This window comes from Cetorhinus maximus, chromosome 6 (assembly GCF_964194155.1).
Source record: "Cetorhinus maximus chromosome 6, sCetMax3.hap1.1, whole genome shotgun sequence".
Lineage (NCBI taxonomy): Eukaryota > Metazoa > Chordata > Chondrichthyes > Lamniformes > Cetorhinidae > Cetorhinus > Cetorhinus maximus.
Genome location: NC_135884.1, coordinates 66,093,672 through 66,117,702, shown reverse-complemented (window position 1 = coordinate 66,117,702; position 24,031 = coordinate 66,093,672). Strand labels below are relative to the sequence as shown.

The following is a 24,031-nucleotide window of genomic DNA, read 5'->3' as shown; positions in this document are numbered from 1 at the left end:
AATACTGAAAGGCCTGGGTAGAGTGGACGTGGGGAAGATGTTTCAATGTTAGTAGGAGAGACTAGGACCCGAGGGCACAGCCTTAGAGTAAAGGGAAGACCTTTTAGAACAGAGATGAGGAGAAACTTCTTTAGCCAGAGAGTGGTGAATCCATGGAATTGATTGCCACAGGAGGCTGTGGAGGCCAGGTCATTGAGTGTATTTAAGACCGAGATAGATAGGTTCTTGATTGGTAAGGGGATCAAAGGTTACGGGGAGAAGGTGGGAGAATGGGGTTGAGAAACTTATCAGCCATGATTGAATGGCGGAGCAGACTCGATGGGCCGATTGGCCTAATTTCTGCTCCTATGTCTTATGGTCTTATGCAAGCTACCTCCTTTCATTCCTTAAATGCAGCAAACAGGTACTAAGTATCTGAAGCATTACTCAGTTGCATCAGATGTATCATAGGGAGGATCCCAGATTAACATGATAGTTGCTTTTACTGAGGCTTGATCACTAAGGGGTGAGGGAGTTATTACAGAATTACAAGTTTAAGTAGAAAATTTTGTTTGTAATTTCTAATACATAAAGTGAAAATGGAAGAACGACTGCTTACTTTGCACTGAAGTTTGCTCTCAAGCGAGCCGTTGGACATGTAACGATAAATGAGGCAGTAAATGCCATTTTCAGCACAGCATCCTTCTAGGGGCAAAATGTTAGAGTGTCGAAACCTGAGGCGGAAGAGGAAAAATCAAATTTCAATTAAATTTTTTGAGTAAGGACAGATATTTCACCAGAAACTTGCATCATCGCTTCAGCTTTTGCAGCAGATCACACCGCTCGTTTCCTTCTTTCGAATGCAAAGATGCATATTTTCATTTCATTCTGAGCAGCATCAGTGAACTAAAAATTTTTCTGTTAATTTTATAAAATGGATTACTATTTTGGACTTTGCATTGAATCAATGAGGGAGAGCTAGAACAGATTGGGGCATGGTGTGAACAGCATAGCCTAACCTATTGGAGCTCAGGATACTGGTTTGTGTCACTGCTGTCTCAAGATAGTGAACTTTCAGTCTCAGCAGTTACAATAGGAAAGGTGACCATCAGGTGAACCGTTCGTTTACAAGGAAAGAGGGAAAATTGGAGAATCAACTCAAATATTTCCAAGTAGCCATTTAATGCACAGTATTGGCAGAAACCAGGGAGCCGATCACCAGTTTCTTGGCTGCAATGTGAAAAGATCTAAAGAGATGGGGAACTAGAAGTAAGACTTAGGGTTGAACTTTGCCAGTAGCATCAAAATAGAGAACAATTTCACCACCATAAATACTTTATCCCCTTCCTTTTTAAATTTTATATTTCAGCTTTATAATATTGAAAAAACAACAAAACAAAGTACAAATCTAAATCAATTTCATTAATAACTCAATGTCAGTCAGTCTGACACATTACAGAGGGAATATCCATTTGTGCTATAGGTATCCTCCATTTCACTGATGGCACAAGTCCCAGATTCACTGCATTTACGATGGGCTGCGGGTGGATGCTGGAACAGTCCCCACCAGACCTACACATGTCATTTCAAACCTGCATAAGATCCCATTGAGGGAAGCACCCTTATTCAGGCAGGGTCAGAATTTTCCTACTTGTTCCCTCAAAACCTGCAGGATGGGGACCATTTATGATGCAACTTAACCTGATTCAGTTAGATAATGAGTATCTCTCTGGACTCATTAGGCTCAATTGGCAGCCGTTCATATTGCCACATGACTGTCTGAACTGATGCTTAGTGCAGAGTGAGAGGCTTGTCAGTGAGCCAGCTACACCAGTGTATTTGTTTGGAGATCCATGTTGGTCAAGGAAACAGTAGCATAGTGATCATTGGACTAGTAATTCAGAGACCTGGATGAATAGTCCAGAGACGCGAGTTGAAATCTCACCACGGCAGTTAGGGAATTTCGATTCAGTTAATGAAGTAAAAATCTGAAATAAAAAGCTAGTATCTATAATGGTAACCATGAAACTACTTGATATTATATAACTCCATCTGGTTGACTAATGCTCTTTAGGGAAGGAAATCTGCCATCCTTTACCCACTCTGGCTTATGGGTGACACAAGACCCACAACAATATGGTTGCCCTCTGAAATGGCCTAGCAAATATTCAGTGAGGGGAGAGTGACTGCCCTTGACATCAAGGCAGCATTTGACAGAGTGTGGCATCAAGGAGCCCTAGAAAAACTGGAGTCAATGGAAATCAGGAGGAAAAACACTCCACTGGTTGGACTCATACCGAGCACAAAGGAAGATGGTTGTGGTTGTTGGAGGTCAGTCATCTCAGTTTCAGGACATCACTACAAGAGTTCCTCAAGGTAGTGTCCTAGGCCCAACCATCTCCAGTTGCTTCATCAATGACCTTCCTTCCATCATAAGGTCAGAAGTGGGGATGTTCGCTGATGATTGCACAATGTTCAGCGCCATTCACGACTCCTCAGACATTGAAACAGTCCATGACCAAATGCTGCAAGACCTGGACAATATCCAGGCTTGGGCTGACAAGTGGCAAGTAACATTTGTGCCACACAAGTGCCAGGGAATGACCATCCCCAACAAGAGGGAATTTAACCATCATCCCTTGACATTCAATGGCATTGCAATTGCTGAATCCCCCACTATGCACATCCTGGGGCTTAGCATTGACCAGAAACTGAACTGGACTAGCCATATAAATACTGGAGAACCTTCATACGACAACCAGAATTAAGTAACTTTTAGTTAGTTTCTTTTCCCTCTCTAGACCAAGCCTCACAAGAGCTTGGAACAATCTAAAATGCTGTCTTAGGTAGGGAACGGGTGTCGGGGGACAAGAGGAGTGGATCCAACTTATGATAGTACAATAGATAAATAAAGTTCTCCTGAATTAACCCATGTGGCCAGGGGATGACACAACCTGTCTTTAGCAGGGTGAAGTAGCACAAGATCTATATATAGAAAGCACAAGTGGAAAATTGAACATTTTGACACCACAAGGAAGATGTCTGACATCATGACCTAAATACAGATACACACACCATCCTTAACAGCAACTTCCTTGAAACATTTCTTCTACATAATGAGTCTTTGAGAGATATAAATAACACTATAAGTATATAGAGGTCAAAGTATATAAAGGTCATCAGTTGATAAGTATTTATCCCTACAGTCTCTTCCTCGTCACATATGCTGTTAACCCTATTGAGTGTAGTCTGGGTAGGGAACCCCATCTCTGTATCTCCTGATCCCTATGCATTATCTCACTCTTGGCAACTCAACTAAAACCAAGGAGTCACTGGATGTGAATTATAGTCATAACCCATGATGCACACAATGCACCATATTGTGGGGTGGCCTCCTGGTGGTATTTTCTCATCACGAAAACATCACAGGACATAGAGGGATCTTGACACATGATAATAATATACTTACTTGTAAAGACTCTCAACCTCTCTGTGAAAAAAATCCTGCTTGATTTTCAAGTTGATGTCATCCACCTGTACAAAAAGCATTTGGATGTGAGACACACAAAAAGAACCAACACAATTTACAAAACAGAGAGATTTCTATACAGTATCCCTCGACAATAACCCATAACTTGCATTTCTGTGAACACTTAGAAAATTATTCCAAGGCATCTTGGAGACACTAAAAAACAATGACCCAAAGAAGAAAAGTTGAGGAGGAATGGCCAAAAGTTTGGTTGAAGGTAGGCAGAGTTACAGAGGTAGAAGTAGAGGGAGAAGAGGATAGGAAGTCAGAAACTCAACTTGGAGTCAAGCAGGATGTGGAGGTTAGTTCAGCTTGAGGTACTAACCAGAGGTGGGATGATGGGTGGGGCTGAAGAAAATGGCTTTGGCCTTCCCAGACTTAGCTGCAGCAAAATGTGGCTCATCCAAGGCAAGACACTGGGCAATCAATTAGAAAGCACACAGGTAGTGAAAATTTAGATGGAAGCATCCTCCAACTTTCTCTCTTGATAATGGGCTATTCAAGTAAAGGCTGGGCTCACAAGAAAACAAAGAGATAGGAGCAAGAGTAGACCATACAGCCCGTCGAGCCTGCTCCGCCATTCAATATGATCATGGCTGATCTGGGCTTCAGTTCCACTTTCCCACTTGCTCCTCATATCCCTTGGTTCCCTGAGACCCCCCCAAATATCTGTATATTCCAGCCGTAAATATTCAATGATGGAGCATCCACAATCCTCTGGGCTAGAGAATTCCAAAGATTCACAACCCTCTGAGTGAAGAAATTTCTCCTCATCTCAGTCCTACGAGTTCATCCCCTTATCCTGAGACTGTGTCCCCGTGTTTTAGATTCCCTGACGAGGGGGGACAACCTCTCAGTATCTACCCTGTCGAGTCCCTTCAGAATCTTGTAAGTTTCAATAAGATCACCTCTCATTCTTCTAAACTCCAAAGAGTATGGACCCAATTTACTCAGCCTGTCATCAAAGGACAACTGTCTCATCCCAGAGACTAATCTAGTGAACCTTCGCTGTACTGCCTCCAATGCAAGTATATATTTCCTTAAATATGCAGACCAAAACTGCACACAGTATTCCAGGCATGGTCTCACCAAAGCCCTGCACAATGGATTTAAAAAAATAATAAATGAATAAATATTTTTAAAAATTGGATTAAAAAAGGGTGAAAGATGGAGGAAAGAGTTCATGGGGAAGAATTTTCCCCTCATCAGGGGGGTAAGTGCAGGAGCGGGCGCGGGCAGGCGCACCTCCAGTCGACGCCCCCAATTGGGGGCGTGCCGCCATTTTACGTTGGTGGGCCAATTAAGGCCCGCCCAGCATGACGTCCGCCAGGAAACGCTATGCACTCCCTGTGCGGGGCGGGGGGGGGGATTCCCTCAGCCGAGAGTGCGCACTTTCGCACATGTGCACGAAAGAGCGCACTCATCTTCCTGAGGCTAGGTGCTGCTTCAGGGAGATCGGTGCCAAATTTAAAATAGGTAAAGGCGCACAAACAAAATTTCCCTGACATGTCCCCTCATGTGACACTGTCACATGAGTTGTGACATGTCCATCACTTTAAATCAAACATTTGTTACATTTTTTAAAAGCTTCATGAAACCTCATCCCACCCATGGATGAGGTTTCATGCTTTTTCTGAAGCCCGCCAAGTCCATTAATTATGTCAATTACTTTTTAAATGGCCTCAATAGGCCATTGACAGGTCGGCGGGTGCACAGCTGATTTGGATGCGGTACCGCCGACCTGAAAATTGAAATGACGCGGGGTGATGTCGAGCGGAACTCCCGACGTCATCCCACCTCATTTTATGTGTCGGCGAGCAGGCCCCGCCTCCCCCGCCCTAAAGATCCTGGCCATGGTCTGGAGTTGTTGAACTCAATATTCAGTCCGGAAGGCTGTAAAGTGCCTAGTCGGAAGATGAGGCGCTGTTCCTCCAGTTTGTGTTGAGCTTCACTGGAACATTGCAGCAGGCCAAAGATGGACATGTGGGCATGAGAGCAGGGTGGTGTGTTGAAATGGCAAGCGACAGGGAGGTCTGGGTCATGCTTGCAGACTCAGCGAATGTATTTCACAAAACGGTCACCCAGTCTGTTTAGTCTCCCCAATGTAGAGGAGACTGCATTGGGAGCAGCGAATATAGTAGACCAAATTGAAGGAGGTACAAGTGAAGCACTGCTTCACCTGAAAGGAGCATTTGGGGCCTAGGATGGTGAAGAGGGAGGAGGTAAAGAGGCAGGTATTGCACCTTCTGTGATTGCATGGGAAGGTGTCGTGGGAAGGGGATGAGGAGTTGGGGGTGATGGAGTGGACCAGGGTATCACGGAAGGAACAGTGCCTATGGAATATTGACGAGTGGGTGAGGGGAAGATGTGTTTGGTGGCGGCATCATGTTGGAGTTGGCAGAGATGGCGGAAGGTGATCCTTTAAATGCAAAGTCTGGTGCGGTGAAAAGTGAGGACAAGGGTGACCCAATCTTGGTCCTGTGGCGGAGGGGAAAGGGTGAGGGCAGAGGTGCAGGAGGTGGGTCGGACATGGTTGAGGGCCCTATCAACCACAGTGGGGGGAAACCCTTGGTTAATGAAAAAGGAAGACATGCCATTTTGGATGGTAGCGTCATCAGAACAGATGTGACAGAGGCCGAGGGACTAGGAGAATGGAGTGGAGTCCTTACAGGAAGCAGGGTGTGAGGAGCTGTAGTCGAGTAGCTGTGGGAGTCAGTCGGCTTGTAATAAATATTGGTAGACAGTCTATCACCAGAAATCAAGACAGAGAGGTCAAGGACGGGAAGGGAGTGTCGGAGATGGACCATGTGAAGGTGATAGAGGGGTGGAAATTGGAAGCAAAAATCGATAAATTTTCCCAGGTCCAGATGAGAGCATGAAGTGGCACCGATACAGTACTGAAAAAGAAGAGTTGTGGAAGCAGGCCTGGATAGGACTGGAACAAGGAATGTTCCACGTACCCCATAAAGAGACAGGCATAACTGGCGCCCATGCGGGTACCCATTGCCACACCTTTTATTTGGAGGAAGTGAGACAAGTTGAAGGAGAAATTGTTCAATGAGAGAACCAGTTTCAACCAGGCGGAGGAGAGTGGTGGTGGATGGGGATTGTTCAGGCCTCTGTTCAAGGAAGAAGCAGAGAGCCCTCAGACCATCCTGATGGGGGCTGGAGCTGTAGAGGGATTGAACGTCCATAGTGAAGAGGAGGTGGTTAGGGCCAGCAAGCTGAAAATTGTTGATATGACGTAGGGCGTCAGAGAAATGGCGAATGTAGGTGGGAAGAGACTGGAGAAGGGGAGTGAAAATGGAGTCAAGATGGGAAGAAATGAGTTTCATGAGGCAGGAACAGACTGACATGATGGTTCTGATAATGGATTTTGAGGAGGAGGTAGAAGCGGGCTGTCCGGTGTTGGGAGACTATGAAGTTGGAAGGGAAGATCTCCAGAGGAGATGAGGTCAGTGACAGTCCTGGAAACAATGGCTTGATGTTCAGTGGTGGGGTCATGGTCCAGGGGGAGGTAGGAGGAAGAGTCTGAGAGTTGGTGCTCAGCCTCCGCAAGGTAGAGGTCAGTACACCTGATAACAACAGCACCACCCTTGTCAGCAGGTTTGATAACAAAGCCAGTTGGACCTGAGAGAACAGAGTGCAACAAGTTCAGAAGGAGACAGGTTGGAATGGGTGACAGGAGCAGAGAAATTAAGATGGCTGATGTCACAGTTCTCAATGAAAAGATCAAGAGCAGGTAAGTGGCCAGAGGGAGGGGTCCAGGTAGAAGTAGAATACTGGAGGTGGGTGAAAGGGTCCGTTGGGCAAGAGTCCTCCCCACCTTCAAAGAAGTGAGTTTAGGTAAACACCTCAATGAATTTTGGGCTCAGCATGATGCTGACCTTGTCTTCCATCGACTTTGTCTCCGTGCTCACTTTGGCCATCTTAATCTCTCCACAGCTTCCAATTTCAGTCTCCCAACCCTGCACAGCCCAATTCTACCTCCTTCCCAAAATCCACAACAGGATTGTCCTAGTAGATCCATTGTGTCAGCCTGTTCCTGCCCCGTGGAACTCATTCTTTCCCATCTCGACTCCATTCTTTCTCCCTTTTTCCAGTCTCTCCCCACCTACATTCGCGATTTCTCTCACACCCTATGTCATATCAACAATTTTTAGTTTCCTGGCCCTAATCACCTCCTCTTCACCATGGACGTCCAGTCCCTCTACACCTCCATCTCTCACCAGGATGGTCTGAGGGCTCTCCGACAGAGGCCCGAACGATCCACATCCACCACCACTCCCCTCTGGCTGGCTGAGCTTGTTCGCTCATTGAACAATTTCTCCTTCAGCTTGTCTCATTTCCTCCAAATAAAAGGTGTGGCTATGGGTACCTGCATGGGCTCCAGTTATGCTTATCTCTTAATGGGGTATGTAGAAAATTCCTCGTTCCAGTCATACTCAGGCCCCCTCCCACAACTCTTTTTTCAGCACATTGATGACTGTATCGGTGCCGCTTTGTGTTCTCGTCTGGGCCTGGAAAAATTTATCGATTTGCTTCCAATTTCCACCCCTCTCTCACCTTCACATGGTCCATCTCCGACACTTCCCTTCCCTTCCTTGACCTCTCTTTCTCCATTTCTGGACTCCCACAGCTAACTCGACTACAGCTTTTCACACCCTGCTTCCTGTAAGGACTCCATCTCATTCTCTCAGCTCCTTCGCCTCCATTACATCTGTTCAGATGATGCCACCTTCCAAAATGGCGCTTCTGACATGTCTTCCTTTTTCCTTAACCGAGGGCTCCCCCTACTGTGGTTGACAGGGTCCACAACCATGTCCAACCCATCTCCTGCACCTCTGCCCTCACACCTTCCCCTCCCTCCCAGAACCATGATAGAGTCCCCCTTGTTCTCACTTTTCATCCACCAGCCTCTGCATTCAAAAAATCATCCTCCGCCATTTCCACCAACTCCAGGATGATGCCACCACCAAACACATCTTCCCCATTGTCCGCATTCCATAGGGGCTGTTCCTTCTGTGACACCCTGGTCAGTTCCCTCTGTAACACCCTGGTCCATTCCTCCAACACCCCCAACTCCTCATCTCCCTCCCACGGCACCTTCCCATGCAATCACAGAAGGTGCAATACCTGCCCCTTTACCTCCTCTCTCCTTACCATTCAAGGCTCACAAACAGTCCTTTCAAGTGAAGCAGCCCTTCACTTGCACCACCTTCAATTTGGTCTACTACATTCGCTGCTCCCAATGTGGTCTCCTCTACATTGGGGAGACTAAACGCAGACTGGGTGACCACTTTGCGGAATACCTTTGCTCAGTCTGCAAGCATTACCCCAACATTCCTGTCAATTGCCATTTCAACACACCATCCTGCTCTCATGCCCACATATCCGTCCTTGGCCTGCTGCAATGTTCCAGTGAAGCCCAACGCAAACTGGAGGAACAGCACCTCATCTTCCGACTAGGCACTTTACAGCCTTCCGGGCTTAATATTGAGTTCAACAACTTCAGACCATGAACTCTCTCTTCCATTGTCACCCCTTTTTTAATCCAAATTTATTTTGTTTTCATTTATTCATTTATTATTTATTTTTCCTTTTCCCCCACACCAACCCCCGCTCCCCCCAACCCAAACAAGGCTATCTGTAACTTGCTTTTATGATTTGCTTTTACAGAACACTGACCCTTGTTCTGCTATTAACACATTCTATCTTACCTTTATGTCACTATCATCACCTTCTTTAGTCTTTAACACTACCATTAACTCTGTCCTGTGTCCATGACATCTATGCCCAATTTCTCCTTAGCTCCCACCTATCCCTGACCTTCTATTTTACTCCACCTCCTCTTAAACAGTATGCAATCCATCACATTTCTACTTCTCTTTCTCTCTGAAGAAGAGTCATATGGACTTGAAATGTTAACTCTATTTCTCTCTCCACAGATGCTGCCAGACCTAAGCTTTTCCAGCATTTTGTTTTTATTTCAGGTTTCCAACATTCGCGATATTTTGCTTTTATCTTACCTATTCACCTTTTGTATGGCACCTAATTAAATATCTTTTGGAAATCCGACATCTATTGTTCCCTTGTTAGTCACAACCTCAAAAAACTCGAATAAATTTGTCAAACACAATTTCCATTTTGTAAAACCATGTTGACTTTGTCGGATCATACTATGGTTTTCTAAATGCATTGTTAACACTTCCTAAATAATAGGTTCTAGCACTTTCCCAGTGACTCACATCAGCCTAACTGACATGTAGTTCTCGATTTACTCTCTGCCTCCTTTTTTGAGTAGCGGTGTTACATTTGCTAACTTCTAATCTGCTGGGGCCGTTCCAGAATCTAGAAGCTTTTGGATGATAGTCGGCGTATCCACTATCCCTGTAGCTGTCGCTTTTAGAATCCAAGACTGTCGGCTATCAGGTCCTGGGGATTTGTCAGATTTTAGTCCCTTCAGTTTCTCCAGTACTTTTTCTCTGCTGATATTAATTACCTTAATATCCTCACTCCTATTAGCTTCTAGGTTACCCTCTATTTCTGGTATGTAACTTGTGTCTTCTACTGTGAAGCCAGACACAAAATATTTGTTCAACGTCTGCCATTTCCTCATTTCCCTTGGACAATGATTGGTCCCACAAATCTGTCTAATTATATGGAGCGCCAAAATAGCTGCCTTTTACTTCCTTTTTTTATATAAAATACGCAGGCTGCTGTACCACCAAACTATTCTCTGCTGATTAAGAAGGGCTGATGGGGAAGTGGGGTCTTTAGAATTAGTAAAACTAACACTAACAGTATGGAATGCCATTATTTGAGTTTGCATGTGGTACCTGATGTAGGCACTTCTCCTGTATTCAGGAGCAACACCACAATGCAAACAAAACTAGGAAATCAGAAGCATTATTCAACGCCATAGGATATTAACTCCTGTACTAAATAATTTTCATGCATCTGCTATTGATTTCTAATCTGAACTGCATTATTCAGACAGATTTCTGACGGCTGATTTTAACCCTGCCCATCCAGCAGAAACTGGACAGGTTGGCAGTAAAAATGGCTTAAATGACTTACCCCAACCCATCCTGCTGCCTTCCCTTGGGTTAAAATTTTTTAACCCACTCTTTAGAACAGGTGAGAGGGACACTCAGCGGAGAGCAGAGTAGTTAGATATTAAATACTCTGATCAAACTCCAATGTCAGAGAGGCACGGAAAGGTGAGTTAATTTTATTCTTTAGTTTCTTTTTAGGCCAGGATGAGCAGGGGTAGTCCTCTTGGCACCACAAGGAAATTTTGAGCATCCCCATACTCCAGGGTTCCCCTCCTGCAACCATGCGACACTCCCACCTCTGTCCCCCACACCCCCCACCCCTTCCGACGATACACTTAATTTCTGGGGATTGTTGCTTTGGGCCCACAGCAGCAGTTTCCTACTGCATGGATTCTTATTCCCACCTGCTGGCCAGCTAGCGCTGCCCACCAGGTTTAAGTGGGAGCCCATTTAGATGAAGCCCAGCTGTTACAGTCAGGCCTAATATTGTGGAGGGTGGGATAGTTTACCTTAGCTTTCGCTCACAGGCCTCCCTTTTATCAGCCCTTTTATCTCTGGCAGCAAGCATCAATTTTTGTAATTGCAGGCTGTAAAACTATACTGAATGTTAAAATGTACTAACTAAACCCGTGGTGATGAGGGGATCCTTGTGGTATCTAAATATTTTTAGACATTGTTAAGATGGAGATATTAAGAAGCAAGCTACATATTGGTGTGCAAGATCATCACAGCAGCCTATCTATTATTAGCACAAAATAAAGAGACTTGCCTCCTTTAGCAGTTTTATGGCATATTCAGTATTGAACCGGTGACTTTTGTAGACATGGCCAAATGTTCCTGAGCCAATCTTATACCTCTCATTGAAATTATCAGTGGCTTGTTCGAGGTCCTGCAAGGGCCAGATGCAGCTGGGTATTGCAGGGTAGTGATTAGTTTCCTGGAGAGGTCTGCTGCCAACTTCATCCTGAACAAAGCAGATAAAACATATTGTAACATGTACAGGAATTGGCATAGGGACATACACATGCAATGTACCACAGGGGTGCCAGAGGTGTATTACCTTTCCAGTTGTATGTGTCAATATGAACCAAGTGCTGCTCACATGTGACATTATTGTTCCTCACACGGCATTGACAAACAGGTCTGTTCTACCACTTTGGTGTGAATAATCAGATGAAAGGTCATATGGGGGGGTGCGGTGGGGAAGGAGCAAAGCTGCTCCCATGGAAGAAAATGAATAGAAAAATAAAATGGACGGCTGCAGGCATGTTCATACATAGAATCATAGAATGGTTATAGCACAGAGGAGGCCATTTGGCTCATGGTGTCTGTGCCAACTCTCTGCAAGAACAACACAGCTAGTCCCACTCCCTTGCTTTGTCTGCACAGCCTTGCAAATTTTTTCTTTTTGGGTAATTGTCCAATTCCCATTTGAAAGCCATGATTGAATCTAACTTCACCATCCACCCTTCCAGTGATCCTCATCACGGTTGCGGATAAAAGTTTATTTTAGTTCTGTTGCCATTCACATTAAATCAGTGTCCTCTGGGTCCCAATCCTTCCATCAATGGGAACAGTTCCTTCCTATCTTTTCTGTCTAGACCCCTCATGATTTTGAAAACCTCTATCAAACCTCCGCCCAACCCTCTCTTCTCCAAGAAGAATAGCCCCAACTTCTCCAATCCATCCATGTAACTGAAGCTCCTCACTCCTGAAACCATTTCCATAAATCTTTTTTGCACCCTATCCAATGCCTCACATCCTTCCTAAAGTGTGGTGCCCAGAGGTGAACACCAAATCAGTGTGTTATAATGATTCACCAATGTTTCAACCTGGAACAAAATTGGATCAGAATGCTTTTCAGAGACTCCATAATTGTACTTTTGATTACTAGAACTAAACGGTGAAGTAACTGCAACTATAGTCGTCAAAGGGTAGTTCATAAAAGTCCAGACAGACCTCAATTGTTCATGCCTTTTTACGTATAGGCAGAAATTAAGATTTAGCCCATCATACCTGCACCGACACTGGTTCTTCAACTAGAACTATCTACTTCAATCACATTTTTTTGCCCCTTCCTCATAGCCTTTTATATTCTTCCTTTTTACATACTTGACACTGTGATTTCACTCAGTGAGCAACTTCTAATTATTTGGTTCCTGGCTAATCTCTAATTCTCAATCAATGGAACCCCTATACTGGGATGATCAGTGGCATGTCGATATTATTTAGCTGGATGCTCAGTAATCACCTAATCATTGGAAATGTTCAGCTGATATAACAAGTGCCAAGTGTGCTGCTAACCTTACCATCTCTGGTGATGGCATATCGCATTTGTCACAGTCTGGCTTGAAAGTAGAGTTCAAGTGACTCGGAGGAATTGATGGTTTAGGAAGTGGATCAAGCTGGTGCACTGGAGAGAATAAAGACAAACATTAATCAGGAGAAAGAAAAATTTACAAACCAAAACCCTGCAATTCTGCACTAGCCCCTGACATAAACTGCTCAGTATACTCTTAACATCTTCAGTGTTTCACATGGGTAATGTTAGCCGCTTGTGTACGAAAGTTTTTACAAATGGTAGGTTGTTACAAGGGTGAAGGGTATTCTGTTTCTTGATAAAATTGTACAAATTCCAGTTATTTTAACTCCAGCCATGCCTTTCTGTCTGACAGTGTAACTGTTTCAGGTGTGTAAGATTATTTTATGTGATTGGAATTATTCCATTTGATGTAATTTTTTTCTAAATTGTCTTGTAGATGACAGAGTATGAATGTGTAATGTGATTTGACACTGGCGAAACTCTCAATTGTTACAGCTTGACCATCAGCATACTGATGGGACTGTGCTGAACTATATTTGGGAGTACTTTCCTACCACTGACCTATCCCACTAATAACTGTCCCAGTTCAGTCATTACCATTGTTTGATGAATCCATATTGTCTGCACAACTCGGTACTGGGCCAGTGGAAGATGGAGGTGGGTGGAACATCTCAGGAGTTTCTGGCCAAGGAATTTGAGAGCTAGCTGGCTGAGTAATGAAAGAAGCTGCTGGCTTCCCTGTTAAAAAGACAATTTTAGTATTAATACTATGCTTGAAAACAATAAAACTTACCATTCAGACACTGATGGGCAATCTACCACTCACCGTCCACATCTTGTGTAAATAGTATAGAATAAAGGATTTTTCATCAGCATCTTGTAAACTTGTGATCTCTACCACCTAGAAAGACAAGGGCAGCAAACGCATGGGAGCCTCACCACCTGCAAGTTCCCCTCCAAGTCACACACCATCCCGATTTGGAAATATATTGCCATTCCTTCACTCACTGAGTTGAACTGCCGGAACTCGTTTCCTAACAGCACTCTGGGTGTAGCTACACCACACAGACTGCAGCGGTTCAAGAAGGCAGCTCACCACCACCTTCTCAAGGGCAATTAGGCATGGGCAATAAATGGTGGCCCAGTGAGTGACAGACACCTAACATTTGAATGCTATTCCTGCTATCAATAAACCAGTTCGAGCACTGAATTTCTACGGTAATTTCTATCATTCACACATTACATAGAATAATCAATATTTATAAGATTCTGTATGCTGACAGAAGACATGCAACCAAAACCCTCCAGATACTGGCTATACTTTTGATAAAACCAGATCTGAAATGCTCAAGGAGCTTGAAATGATGTAACTTTGAAGATCAGTGGAAAACGTATTCAGTGTTTAACCAGGGTTTCCCGCAGAAGTTATGGCAGCTGATCAGGAGAACCCCCAGAGGAAATTCTCAACGTACTTGGCTAAGTGCTCACATAAAGAACAGCTGCCTGATCAGGCTATAATACAGAAAGCAGAAAGAAGGGGTTAAATTTAATTACTCAAACTATCCAAATGTGGGAAGTGATGTTCATAAGGCTAATAATCCGCAGTAATTCCATAATCCCTACAGACAGGTTTACACCCCCGTATATACCAATATAGCACTTACCAAAGTCACAAATGAAATCTAGTGTGACAAACTTGACCCTGGCTATAGCCTTCGACATGGTTGGCTTTGAAATTCTGATCCAATGCCTTCCATTGTCACCCAGCTGGGTGGGACCGCACTGCCCGATTCCATTCTTATTAATCCAATTGTAGCCAGAGTATCACTTGCAATGGCTTCTCTTCCTGCTCCCACACCTTAAATGTTTCCTCAAAGATCTATCCTTAGCTGCCTCTTATTTATTATCGACATGCTGCCCCCTCAGTGGCATAATCCAAAAACACAGCATTAGTTTCCACATGTACACTGATGACAGCCAGCTCTACCCCATCACCACCTCTCTTTATCCCTCTAAGTTGCCTGCAACCTGACAAAACTGCTGTTCCAACATCCAGGACTGGATGAGCAGAAATTTCCTCCAACTAAATGTTGGGAAGACAGAACCATTGTCTTCAGTCCAGGTCACAAACTTCATTCCTTTGCCACTGACTCTATCCATTTTCCTGGCCACTGTCTATGGCTGAACCAGGCTGTTTCACAACTTTGGTGTTCAATTTGACCCCAAGATGAGCCTCCTACCATATATCTGCACCAACGCTAATTCTGCCTCTTTCCACCTCTGTAACATCGCCCCACTTTACTGTTGCCTCAGTAGGTATGTTAAACCTTCTTCAGGCCACACTTGGAGTAGTGAACAGTTTCAGTGTTGGTATTATAAAAAGGAGATATGGACACTGTAGAAGGTGCAAAAAAGACTTTCTAGGATGATACCAAAACTGAGAGGTTCTCCTCCTCATTTTCAACTCCCTCCATGGTTTCAACCTTCCCTATCTCTGTGATCTGCAACCTTAAGCCCCTAGAGATTTCAGCGCTCCACCAATTCTAGCCTCTTGATTGATTCCCAATTTCAATCACTTCACCATTGGTGGCCTTGCCCTCAGCTACCTAGGCCCTAAGCTCTGTAATTCTCTCCCTCCATTTCTCTTTTCTCCTTTAAGATGCTCCTCAATACCTATATCTTTTGACCAAGCTTTTGGTCATCTGGCCTAATATCTGCTCAGTTACAAATTTTGTTTGATAAAGCTTGCAATGTGCCATGGGATGTTTTATTCTGTGCAATATACTATCTAAATGCAAGCTGTTGTTGGATTTGTGCTGGAACCACTATTGTTTACCATTTAGGATTTGGACTTAGAATCAGAGTACAATTAGAGACACCCATAGCTAATACAGAGGACGAATACTACAAAATGCAGGAAGACATTAATAAACTTGCAGAATGGGCGTGTAATTGGCAAATTAACTTCAATATAAATTAGTTGCGAGGTGCTACAATTTGGTAGGAAGAATAAGGTGGTTACATACTCTGGAAAATAAGTACCTAAACAGAATAGAGGACCAGAAGAATCTCAGAGTACAGATGCACAAATCACTAGTAGTGACACATGTTAATAAGGTCATAAAAAAGCAAGCAAAGTAATCCCCCTATCCTTCAAGAAATGGTGTTGATTTCTAGGCTGATAGAATTGAAGAGCAGGGAAGGTACGTTAAACCTTCTTCAGGTCACAATTGGAGTATTGTGAACAGTTCTGGTGCCCCTATTATAAAAAGAACATAGGGCCAATGTAGAAGGTGCACAAAGACTTTCTAGGATGATACTAGAACCGAGAGGTTATACCCACAGGGAAAAATTAAACAGGCTGTGGCTCTTTTATTTAGAAAGACGAGGACTCAGGGATGACCTGATAGAGGTCTTTATGGTCGTGGGAGGGTTTGATATGGTAGATACAGATAATATGTTTCCACTCGAGGGAAGACAGGAATTAAGGGCCATAAATATAAGATAATCATTAATAAATGCAATAAAGAATTCAAGAGGAACTTCTTTATCCAGAGAGTGATTAGAATGTGGAACTTATTACCACAAAGATGGATTGTTTGAACTTTTAGGGTCAGATTGCCATTTGTTACAAATATGATGCATATAAGATTGTTATGTTTTGGGACTGTATCTTTAATTTAGGGTAAGATGAAAGAGGTCATATGACCTGGTCTGAGGTCTCCTTGACAACAGGCCTGGGAGACATGGCTGCTAAGATTAAAGGGAAACTTGGTTGTTTTTCTGGGAATAAGGTGTAAGGTGTTCACACTTGGAGACAACGGCAGGAGCATCTCTGTTTATAATGGATAGACGTTTAGGGTGGGATTTTCCAGCAATGCCAGCTGGTGGACTTTTGGCTGGCTTGCCCGCATCCGCCACGGTAGGATGCCAGGGCCAGAAAATCCCAGCCTTAATCTCCAAAGCCCCAGGAAGGTGTTGAGAATGTCAGGGGCTTGTCACAGAATCACAGTGCAGAAAAGGCCCTTTGGCCCATTGAGTCTGCACCGACACGTGAGAAACACCTGACCTACCTACCTAATCCCATTTACCAGCACTTAGCCCATAGCCTTGTATGTTATGACGTACAGAAAGGTGTCACCCTTTCAGTCATTAACTGGAAGTTCAAATTTCTTTTTAAAAAAAATGTTAGCTGTCTCTATGGCGATCGTAACAAAGGACGTAGGACCATTTGTGACCATGGGCTTCAATGTGGCTACCTGGTTCAACAGGCCTCAGAGTGCCAACGAGCAGCTTACATAAAGAATATTGACTTGGGGGTATTTGATGCTGACCAAAAAGTAGAAGGTTTTACTCCATCTATAGTCCCACATTTTGAGTTGGAAAATGTATCACAGGGCGGAATCTTGCCCTTAGTTGGGCGGGTTTGGCGGGGGTGATCAGGAAGCTGACTGCTGCCCACGACCGAGGCCGGAAGGCGATTTCACACTGGCAGGCCAACTAAGGCCTGCCCAGCATAAAACGCAAGCGGCAGCACTCAATGCTGCCTGTGCAGGTAGGGGGAGGAGGGCGGACAAGGCAAACGTGACCTTCGCGCATACGCACAAGTGTGCGCTACATAATTTCCCTGAGGCATGGAGCTGATAAATAAATAAATAATGTAATAAAACATGTCCCCTGATGTGACTCTGTCACATGAGCAGGGACATATTATTTAAATTTTAATTAATATTTGATTTAGGAAAGCTCATCCCACCCGTGGATGAGGTTTCCTAAAAAGTGCAAAGGCAGCTTGGCTTTCTCGCCTGCCCCTGTAAGGTTGGACGGGCAGTGAAAAATTTAATTTAATAACCTTGTTAATGGCCTTAACAGGCCTCTTAATTGTCAGCAGGCGTGCTGCCGACTCTGGTCCGCGCCCACTGAACAAAGTATCGTGCCACTGCACGTTGATGGAGGGACACTCGCCCGACGTCACTGCGCGTCATTTTACGCTCGAGCAGGACGGGCCCGTGCTCGCCTGCCAAGCTAAAAATTTTGCCCCAAGAGTATGAACTGATATAGCCTCTACCACAAAAATTCAACCACAGTTTTTTGTTTGAGAGATGGTCACAGACCATGCCCTGTTTGGCTGATACTCCTCTTCCTTTTAATCTATTTTAGAATTGGCATGGAGTTGTGCTGAACCTTAAGCTCAATATAGCGTTAAGGAAAAAAGAGTAAGTGTGATATATAACAAAACAATAACAACGATAAGTGGGCTGTTGGTGTTTCCTTTGGTCTTTTAGTTACACTCATTGCTGAACTTTAATTAATTCTGATAATAGAAAGGAATAAGCAGAACTCTATATAGTGAAAACGGTTTGATTCAGTTCTGCAAAGCGAATCCAAGGTCCATACTTTGGGAACTTAACCAAATGATCATTTCCCTTAATTATCCCCTCGCTTATGCTGCGAAGTGTCGACACTTGTGAGGGTACATTTCTGAAGGCGCTGGCACTGCTCTGTTACTTAGTATTTACAACACCAAAACAGATGATTTGGTCCAAGTCCATGCCATTGGTTTTGCTACACACAGGTCGAGTAGTTGAAGCAACTACTTAAAGGGGAATCTAGATAAATATATGAGGATTTGTTGATGGGGTTAGATGAATAAGGGCGAGAAGAGGTTTTCGTGCAGCATAACAACCCACACCGACCTGTTGGATTAAGTTCCCAAAGTGTGGACCTTGGATTCGCTTTTCAGAACCGAATCAAACCTTCACTATGTAGAGTTCTGCTTATTTCTTCCTCCTGCCAGAATTAGAGTTCAACAATGAGTGTAACTTAAAGACCAAATAAAACCTCCAACAGTCCACTTTGTCATTGTGTTATATTTTGCACTTCCTCTTTATTCCGTTGACACTGTACTAAGCTTGAGGTTCAGCACAACTTCAATGACAATTCCAAAATAGATTAAAGGGAAGGGAGTACCTCGTCGAACATGGTCTGTGACCATCTCTCAAACAAAAGACAATGGCTGAATTTCTGTAGTAGGTTTTAGATAAATTTACACTCTTTGATGAATTTTAAAACTTAAGATATGAAATGGCAGGGCTACAGTATGAGTAAAACCTTTCTGTTTATGGTCAGCACTGAGCACTCCCGGGGAGAGTACCTTTCTCTAATTTGCTTGTTGGCACTTCAAGGTCTGTTGCACCCAGGCAGCCAATTTGCAGTCCAAGGGTCACGTACGGCCATTTGACCTGGCAATCTGGCCTCAAAAGTCCAAACAATTCCATCCCAACTGTGCTTATATCAGCAATGAGATTTTTGTAAACTAATGGGTCAGAGAATTTAAACTGTGTGTGTGATTCCCTGCGGCTCCATGTTATGCACTTAAATAGCTCATGAAGGCAACTTTTGAACACTTTTGAGGTACAGCATAGCTTAAGATGAAGGGTAAAGCAACCTTTTATACTTCAGAAAATAACAGTCCTTAATCCCAGCTTCAATAAAGCATTGTCTACTCTCTCAGACTAGTATTTTGATTTCCTACATTAGTTATTCTCCCAAGAGGAACAGGAGTAGCGAATTCAGCCCCTCAAGCATGTTCCCCTATTCAGTCAGCTTACGACTGATCTGTGAACTAACTCCATATATCCACCTTTGCCCCATGTCTCATAAACAGAAATCTATCAATCTAAGATTTAAAATTAATGATTTATCCAGCATCAACTGCTGTTTTGCAGAAGAGAGTTCCAAACTTCTACCATCCTTTGTATTTAATGTCACCCAACTTCACTCCTGAAAGGCTCAAATTTTGAAGTTATGCTCCCTAATTCTAGACTCCCCAACCAGCAGAAATAGTTTATCTCTCTATCCTGTCAGCGTAGATATCAGCCTACTAACATTTTGAAAACTTTGATAAAATCACTCTTTAATCTATTAAATTCCATGGATTACAAGTCTAGTTTGTGTAATCTCTGCTCATAATTTAAGACTTACAGTTCAGGTATTATTCTGGTAAATCTACGGTACACTCCCTCCAAAACCAGTATATCCATCCTAAGATGTGGTGCCAAAACTGAACACAATGCTCCAAGTCTAATCATGGTTTTTAATAGCTGAAGCATGACTTCTAACCCCTTGTATTCTTCTCTAGATGTAAATGATCGATGTACATGGACCCCATAGGTCCTTTTGGACCTCCACAGCTTCTAGCTTTTCACCAGTTAGAAAGTACTCTGATCTGTTCTTCTTCAGTTTGCAGCGAATAATAAACATTGAAATCCACTCGCCAAAGTTTTAGCCATTCACTTAATCAATCGATATCTCATCAGAATTTTACGCTTCCATCTACACTGCTTACAATGTTTCCTATCTTCATGTCATCAGCAAACTTGGATATGTGGCTCTCTGTCCCATCATTTAAATCATTAATAAATAGTAAATGGCTGAGGCCCCAACACAGACCCCTGTGGGATATTACTAGTCATATTCTGCTAGGGATTAACTATTAGTATTGCTTGGGCATCCATTCACTCTATCCACTGAGTGGCTTGGGGCCCTGTTCAATTGGGTGGTTTTATTGCTACCTGTGAAAGTATGGTGCATTGATAGAAGATAGAGCTGGTGAACTGATAAAGATATAGGCACAATTTTAAAAAGGGTGCAAGTAGAGAGATATGGGGGCATTTGTGCACAAATCATTGAAAGTGGCAGGACAGCTACAAAGCAATTAAAGCCTTGGGATCCTGGCTGTATAAGTAGAGCAAAGAGTGCCTCATTATGTAAAACATTAGTTTGTCACCAGCTTGAATGTTGTGTCCAATTCTGGGTACCACAGCTTTGGGAAGGACATGAAACTTTTGCAGGAGGTACAGGAGAGATTTACGAGAATGGTTCCATGGGTGAGGGATTACAATTACGTGGATAGACTGGAGAAGTTGGGGTTATTCTGCTTGTAGCAGAGAAGGCCAAGAGGAAGAAGAAAGTTCTGAAGAAGTCATATTGGACTCAACGTTAACTCTGTTTCTCTCTCTCCAGATGCTGCCAGACCTGCTGAGCTTTTCCAGCACTTTCTGTTTTTATTTTGGATCTCCAGCATCCGGCAGTATTTTGCTTTTATTCAAGGCTAAGAGAAGTTTGATAGACGTGTTTAAGATCATGAAGGGTTTAGATAGAATAAATGAAGAGAACTGGCTCCAGTGGCTGAAGGGTTAGTAACCAGTGAGCATTGATTTAGGGGGATTGGAAAAAGAATCTGAGGCGACATGAGGAATAACTTTTGTTTCCAAGCAGTGGTTAGGATTTGGATTGTGTTGGCTACTAGGGTGGTGGAAACAGATTCAGTAGCAACCTTCAAAAGGGAATTGGATGATTATTTGGAGGAGAAACAAATTTGCAGGGATATGGAGAAAAAGCAGGGGAATGGATCAAACTGGATTGCTCTTTAAAAGAGCTGACACAGAATGGCCTCCTCCCGTGTTACATTATCCAGACAGATAATAATTAATCAATCCTCCTGTTCTGATGCCCTGAGTTCGAATCTTTCACCTATACCTAAACAAAGAGAATCAAAAAACTGGCTAAGGTGGTCCATATTTCATGAAAACAAATTCAAAAGATGTTTGATGGCCACAGATTCACTTTTCATACAGTTTGAAGCTAAAAACCGCGATTCACTTGAATCCCTATAAATAGACGCAGACTGAAACTGAAATTGTTGGCTGAGGAGGTATATGCTTGTAATGTGTAAATCTGTAAATAAATGTAGAAGTGTGTAAACATTGAATCGCAGATTTTAGCTTCAAACTATGAGGAGTGAATCTGTGGCAATCAAATATCTTTCAAGGTTTAGTAAATAAATGTAGAATTTTGTGAACATTGGCTCCAGTTCTATCCCTCATGAACTGATTTTCCAAGTTAAAAGAATGGTATCCTGAACTTATGCCTCTAGCCCTTTTGCACATCACTGACTATTTTGCTTAATTTGATAGATTTTGGGGTAAAGCCATTAATCTGTGATAATTTAAAATCACTTTACCATTAAATTGTATTTGCTTAGGAACACTGCCTTTGAAGTGAACTTTTACATACCAGACAGTAACATGTATTATTTACAAGCTAAGGAAAGCAAACAAACTTAAACTTGCAGTAATATTCATAGATTTAAAAAAAGACATTCCCATCATCTGAATTGTGACTGCACTCTTACTTGTCACATATATTCACAGTTCGATTGATGGCAGCTGCTCAAGAACATAATAAGAAACAATAATAACAACAGTAAAACCAAGAGAGAAACATAAAATCTGATTTTCCTCAAAGCAGTTTCACATTTATCTGGCCCACAGGCACTGCTTTTAGCAGCTAAAAAGATCATTGTAACCTCCTAGACTCATTTCATGATATGATTTCTCAGGGAAGAGGAGGAGGGGTGAGGTTGGTCCAGTGGCAAATAGAAATAGGTATCTCCTTGTGGGGCTGGATGTTCTGTTCTGCAGTATAAGCAGACAAAAGTTAGCTCACAAGAGGCACTGGAGTCGGTGGATATGAGACACACAATTAGAGCTGAATTGCTCTCCTGTTCTTTCCCATCTTTGGGGGAAACACTGGCCAAGTTCCTTCAAACACAGTTATATTGTTCAGGAGGAAAAAGTCTTGGGGCCCATAGTCCATCTAACTCATGGAGCATAATGGATTTTTTTCTCTATCTTAAAAAAATGTCTAATATTTGTGACCTTGCTTTTTAGAATCTACTCAATTGTTCTAAGGATTTTTTGAAGGAAGAGAAGAGCAACAGGGGCTGGAATAGGTCATTTGGTCCTTTACGTGTCCGTCCCCATTCAATAAGATTATGGGCAGAATTTTACATTCGGCGGGTGAGGCGAGCCCGACACACTGGAACGTAAAATAATGCGCGACGATGTCAGGCGTACGTTCCGACGTCATCACGCTGACTCGCAATATTTCGTTCGGCGGGTGCGCGCCAGAGTTGGCTGCGCGCCCGCCAATAATTGAAAAGCCTTTTAAGGCCATTAGCATACTAATTAACTCCAAATTTACGCTGCCTGTCCAACTTAATGGTCAGCTCCGCGACCGCCCCCACCTGCTCCCGCCAAGCCCGCCCAATGTAAAATCCTGGCCTATGGTTGATATTCCACTTCAATTCCACACTATCCCCATATCTTTTTCGCTGCCGTAGTCCCAGAGGGCTGTAGGCTGCTCTCTCATTAGAGAGAGATGACCAGTGGTGAGTTAACCTGGAGGGTCACCACACCTCAGGTGCGGGGTGAGGCTGAGAAGGCGGGGCCTTCATGGATGACCTCAGCCAGTCATTGGGAATTGAACGGGAATTGAGCCTGCACTATTGCCATCACTCTGCATCACAAACCAGTTGTCCAGCCAACTGAGCTACATCAATTAATTCCTTTAGTACCCAAATATCTATCAACCTCTGTGTGAATATATTTAATGACTAATAAAGAGTTTGCGCTGATCAAGCTGAATGAGACTGTTCTGTGGAAAGATGCACTTCTTCATTACAGGCAACCAGAGTCAGCATCAAGCAACTCAAATCAGGTTTGGCATAGGCTACAGGTAGAATAATGCTCCCTCCAACTGTACTTTAATGAAATACCTCAGAGCTACACCCCATAATATTTTTTTCTTTCCACAGTGAGGTTGCCAATTTAGTGCAAAACTAGGGTCAATTTTGTATTGAGAGCTCTGTGCTTCCAGGAAATGGGCTTTGAGACAGCTCAAACCAAATTTCATCCATGAACTTCATAGCCAGAATAGAAGAGACGTCCATCAGTCTGGGCTGGATTCAAGCTGACAGTTCATTGAAGAAATGAATGTGTTTAAAACGAGCATTCCAATGTGCCTTTTCTGAAAAAAGAATAAAATTATCAGCATCCTAAGTATTTTTGACTAAAGGAGTGTGCTCACATGACAGAATAATAGATAGTGCACGGTACAGCTGCATCTCATTCAGGATGTGTAGAAGCTGTTGGACGGTTGCTTGTTTCATTCCCCACGCCCATATCAGCTCTCGTGTTCTGCTGTAATGACTTCCTCCAAGAGAACCAATCTTCCTTAGTTCAGTCTGATCAGCTATGATACGAGAGCCTGAAAGACAGATTTTAAAAGGGAAGTTAG

General features: G+C 43.3%; 1 protein-coding gene across 2 annotated transcripts in view; it reads right to left on the bottom strand.

The window, feature by feature from the left end:
- Positions 1-24,031, bottom strand: part of LOC144681796 (interleukin-1 receptor-associated kinase-like 2) — a 64,133-nt gene that overhangs the window by 26,330 nt on the left and 13,772 nt on the right. For both annotated transcript variants that reach the window (XM_078543804.1, XM_078543805.1), the window contains exons 2-7: positions 23,822-24,001; positions 13,487-13,627; positions 12,876-12,979; positions 11,336-11,530; positions 3,449-3,513; positions 599-713 (exon numbers count right to left, since the gene is read on the bottom strand). In XM_078543804.1, the coding sequence (XP_078399930.1) occupies positions 599-713; positions 3,449-3,513; positions 11,336-11,530; positions 12,876-12,979; positions 13,487-13,627; positions 23,822-24,001 (800 nt within the window). The remainder of the gene's footprint in view (positions 1-598; positions 714-3,448; positions 3,514-11,335; positions 11,531-12,875; positions 12,980-13,486; positions 13,628-23,821; positions 24,002-24,031) is intronic.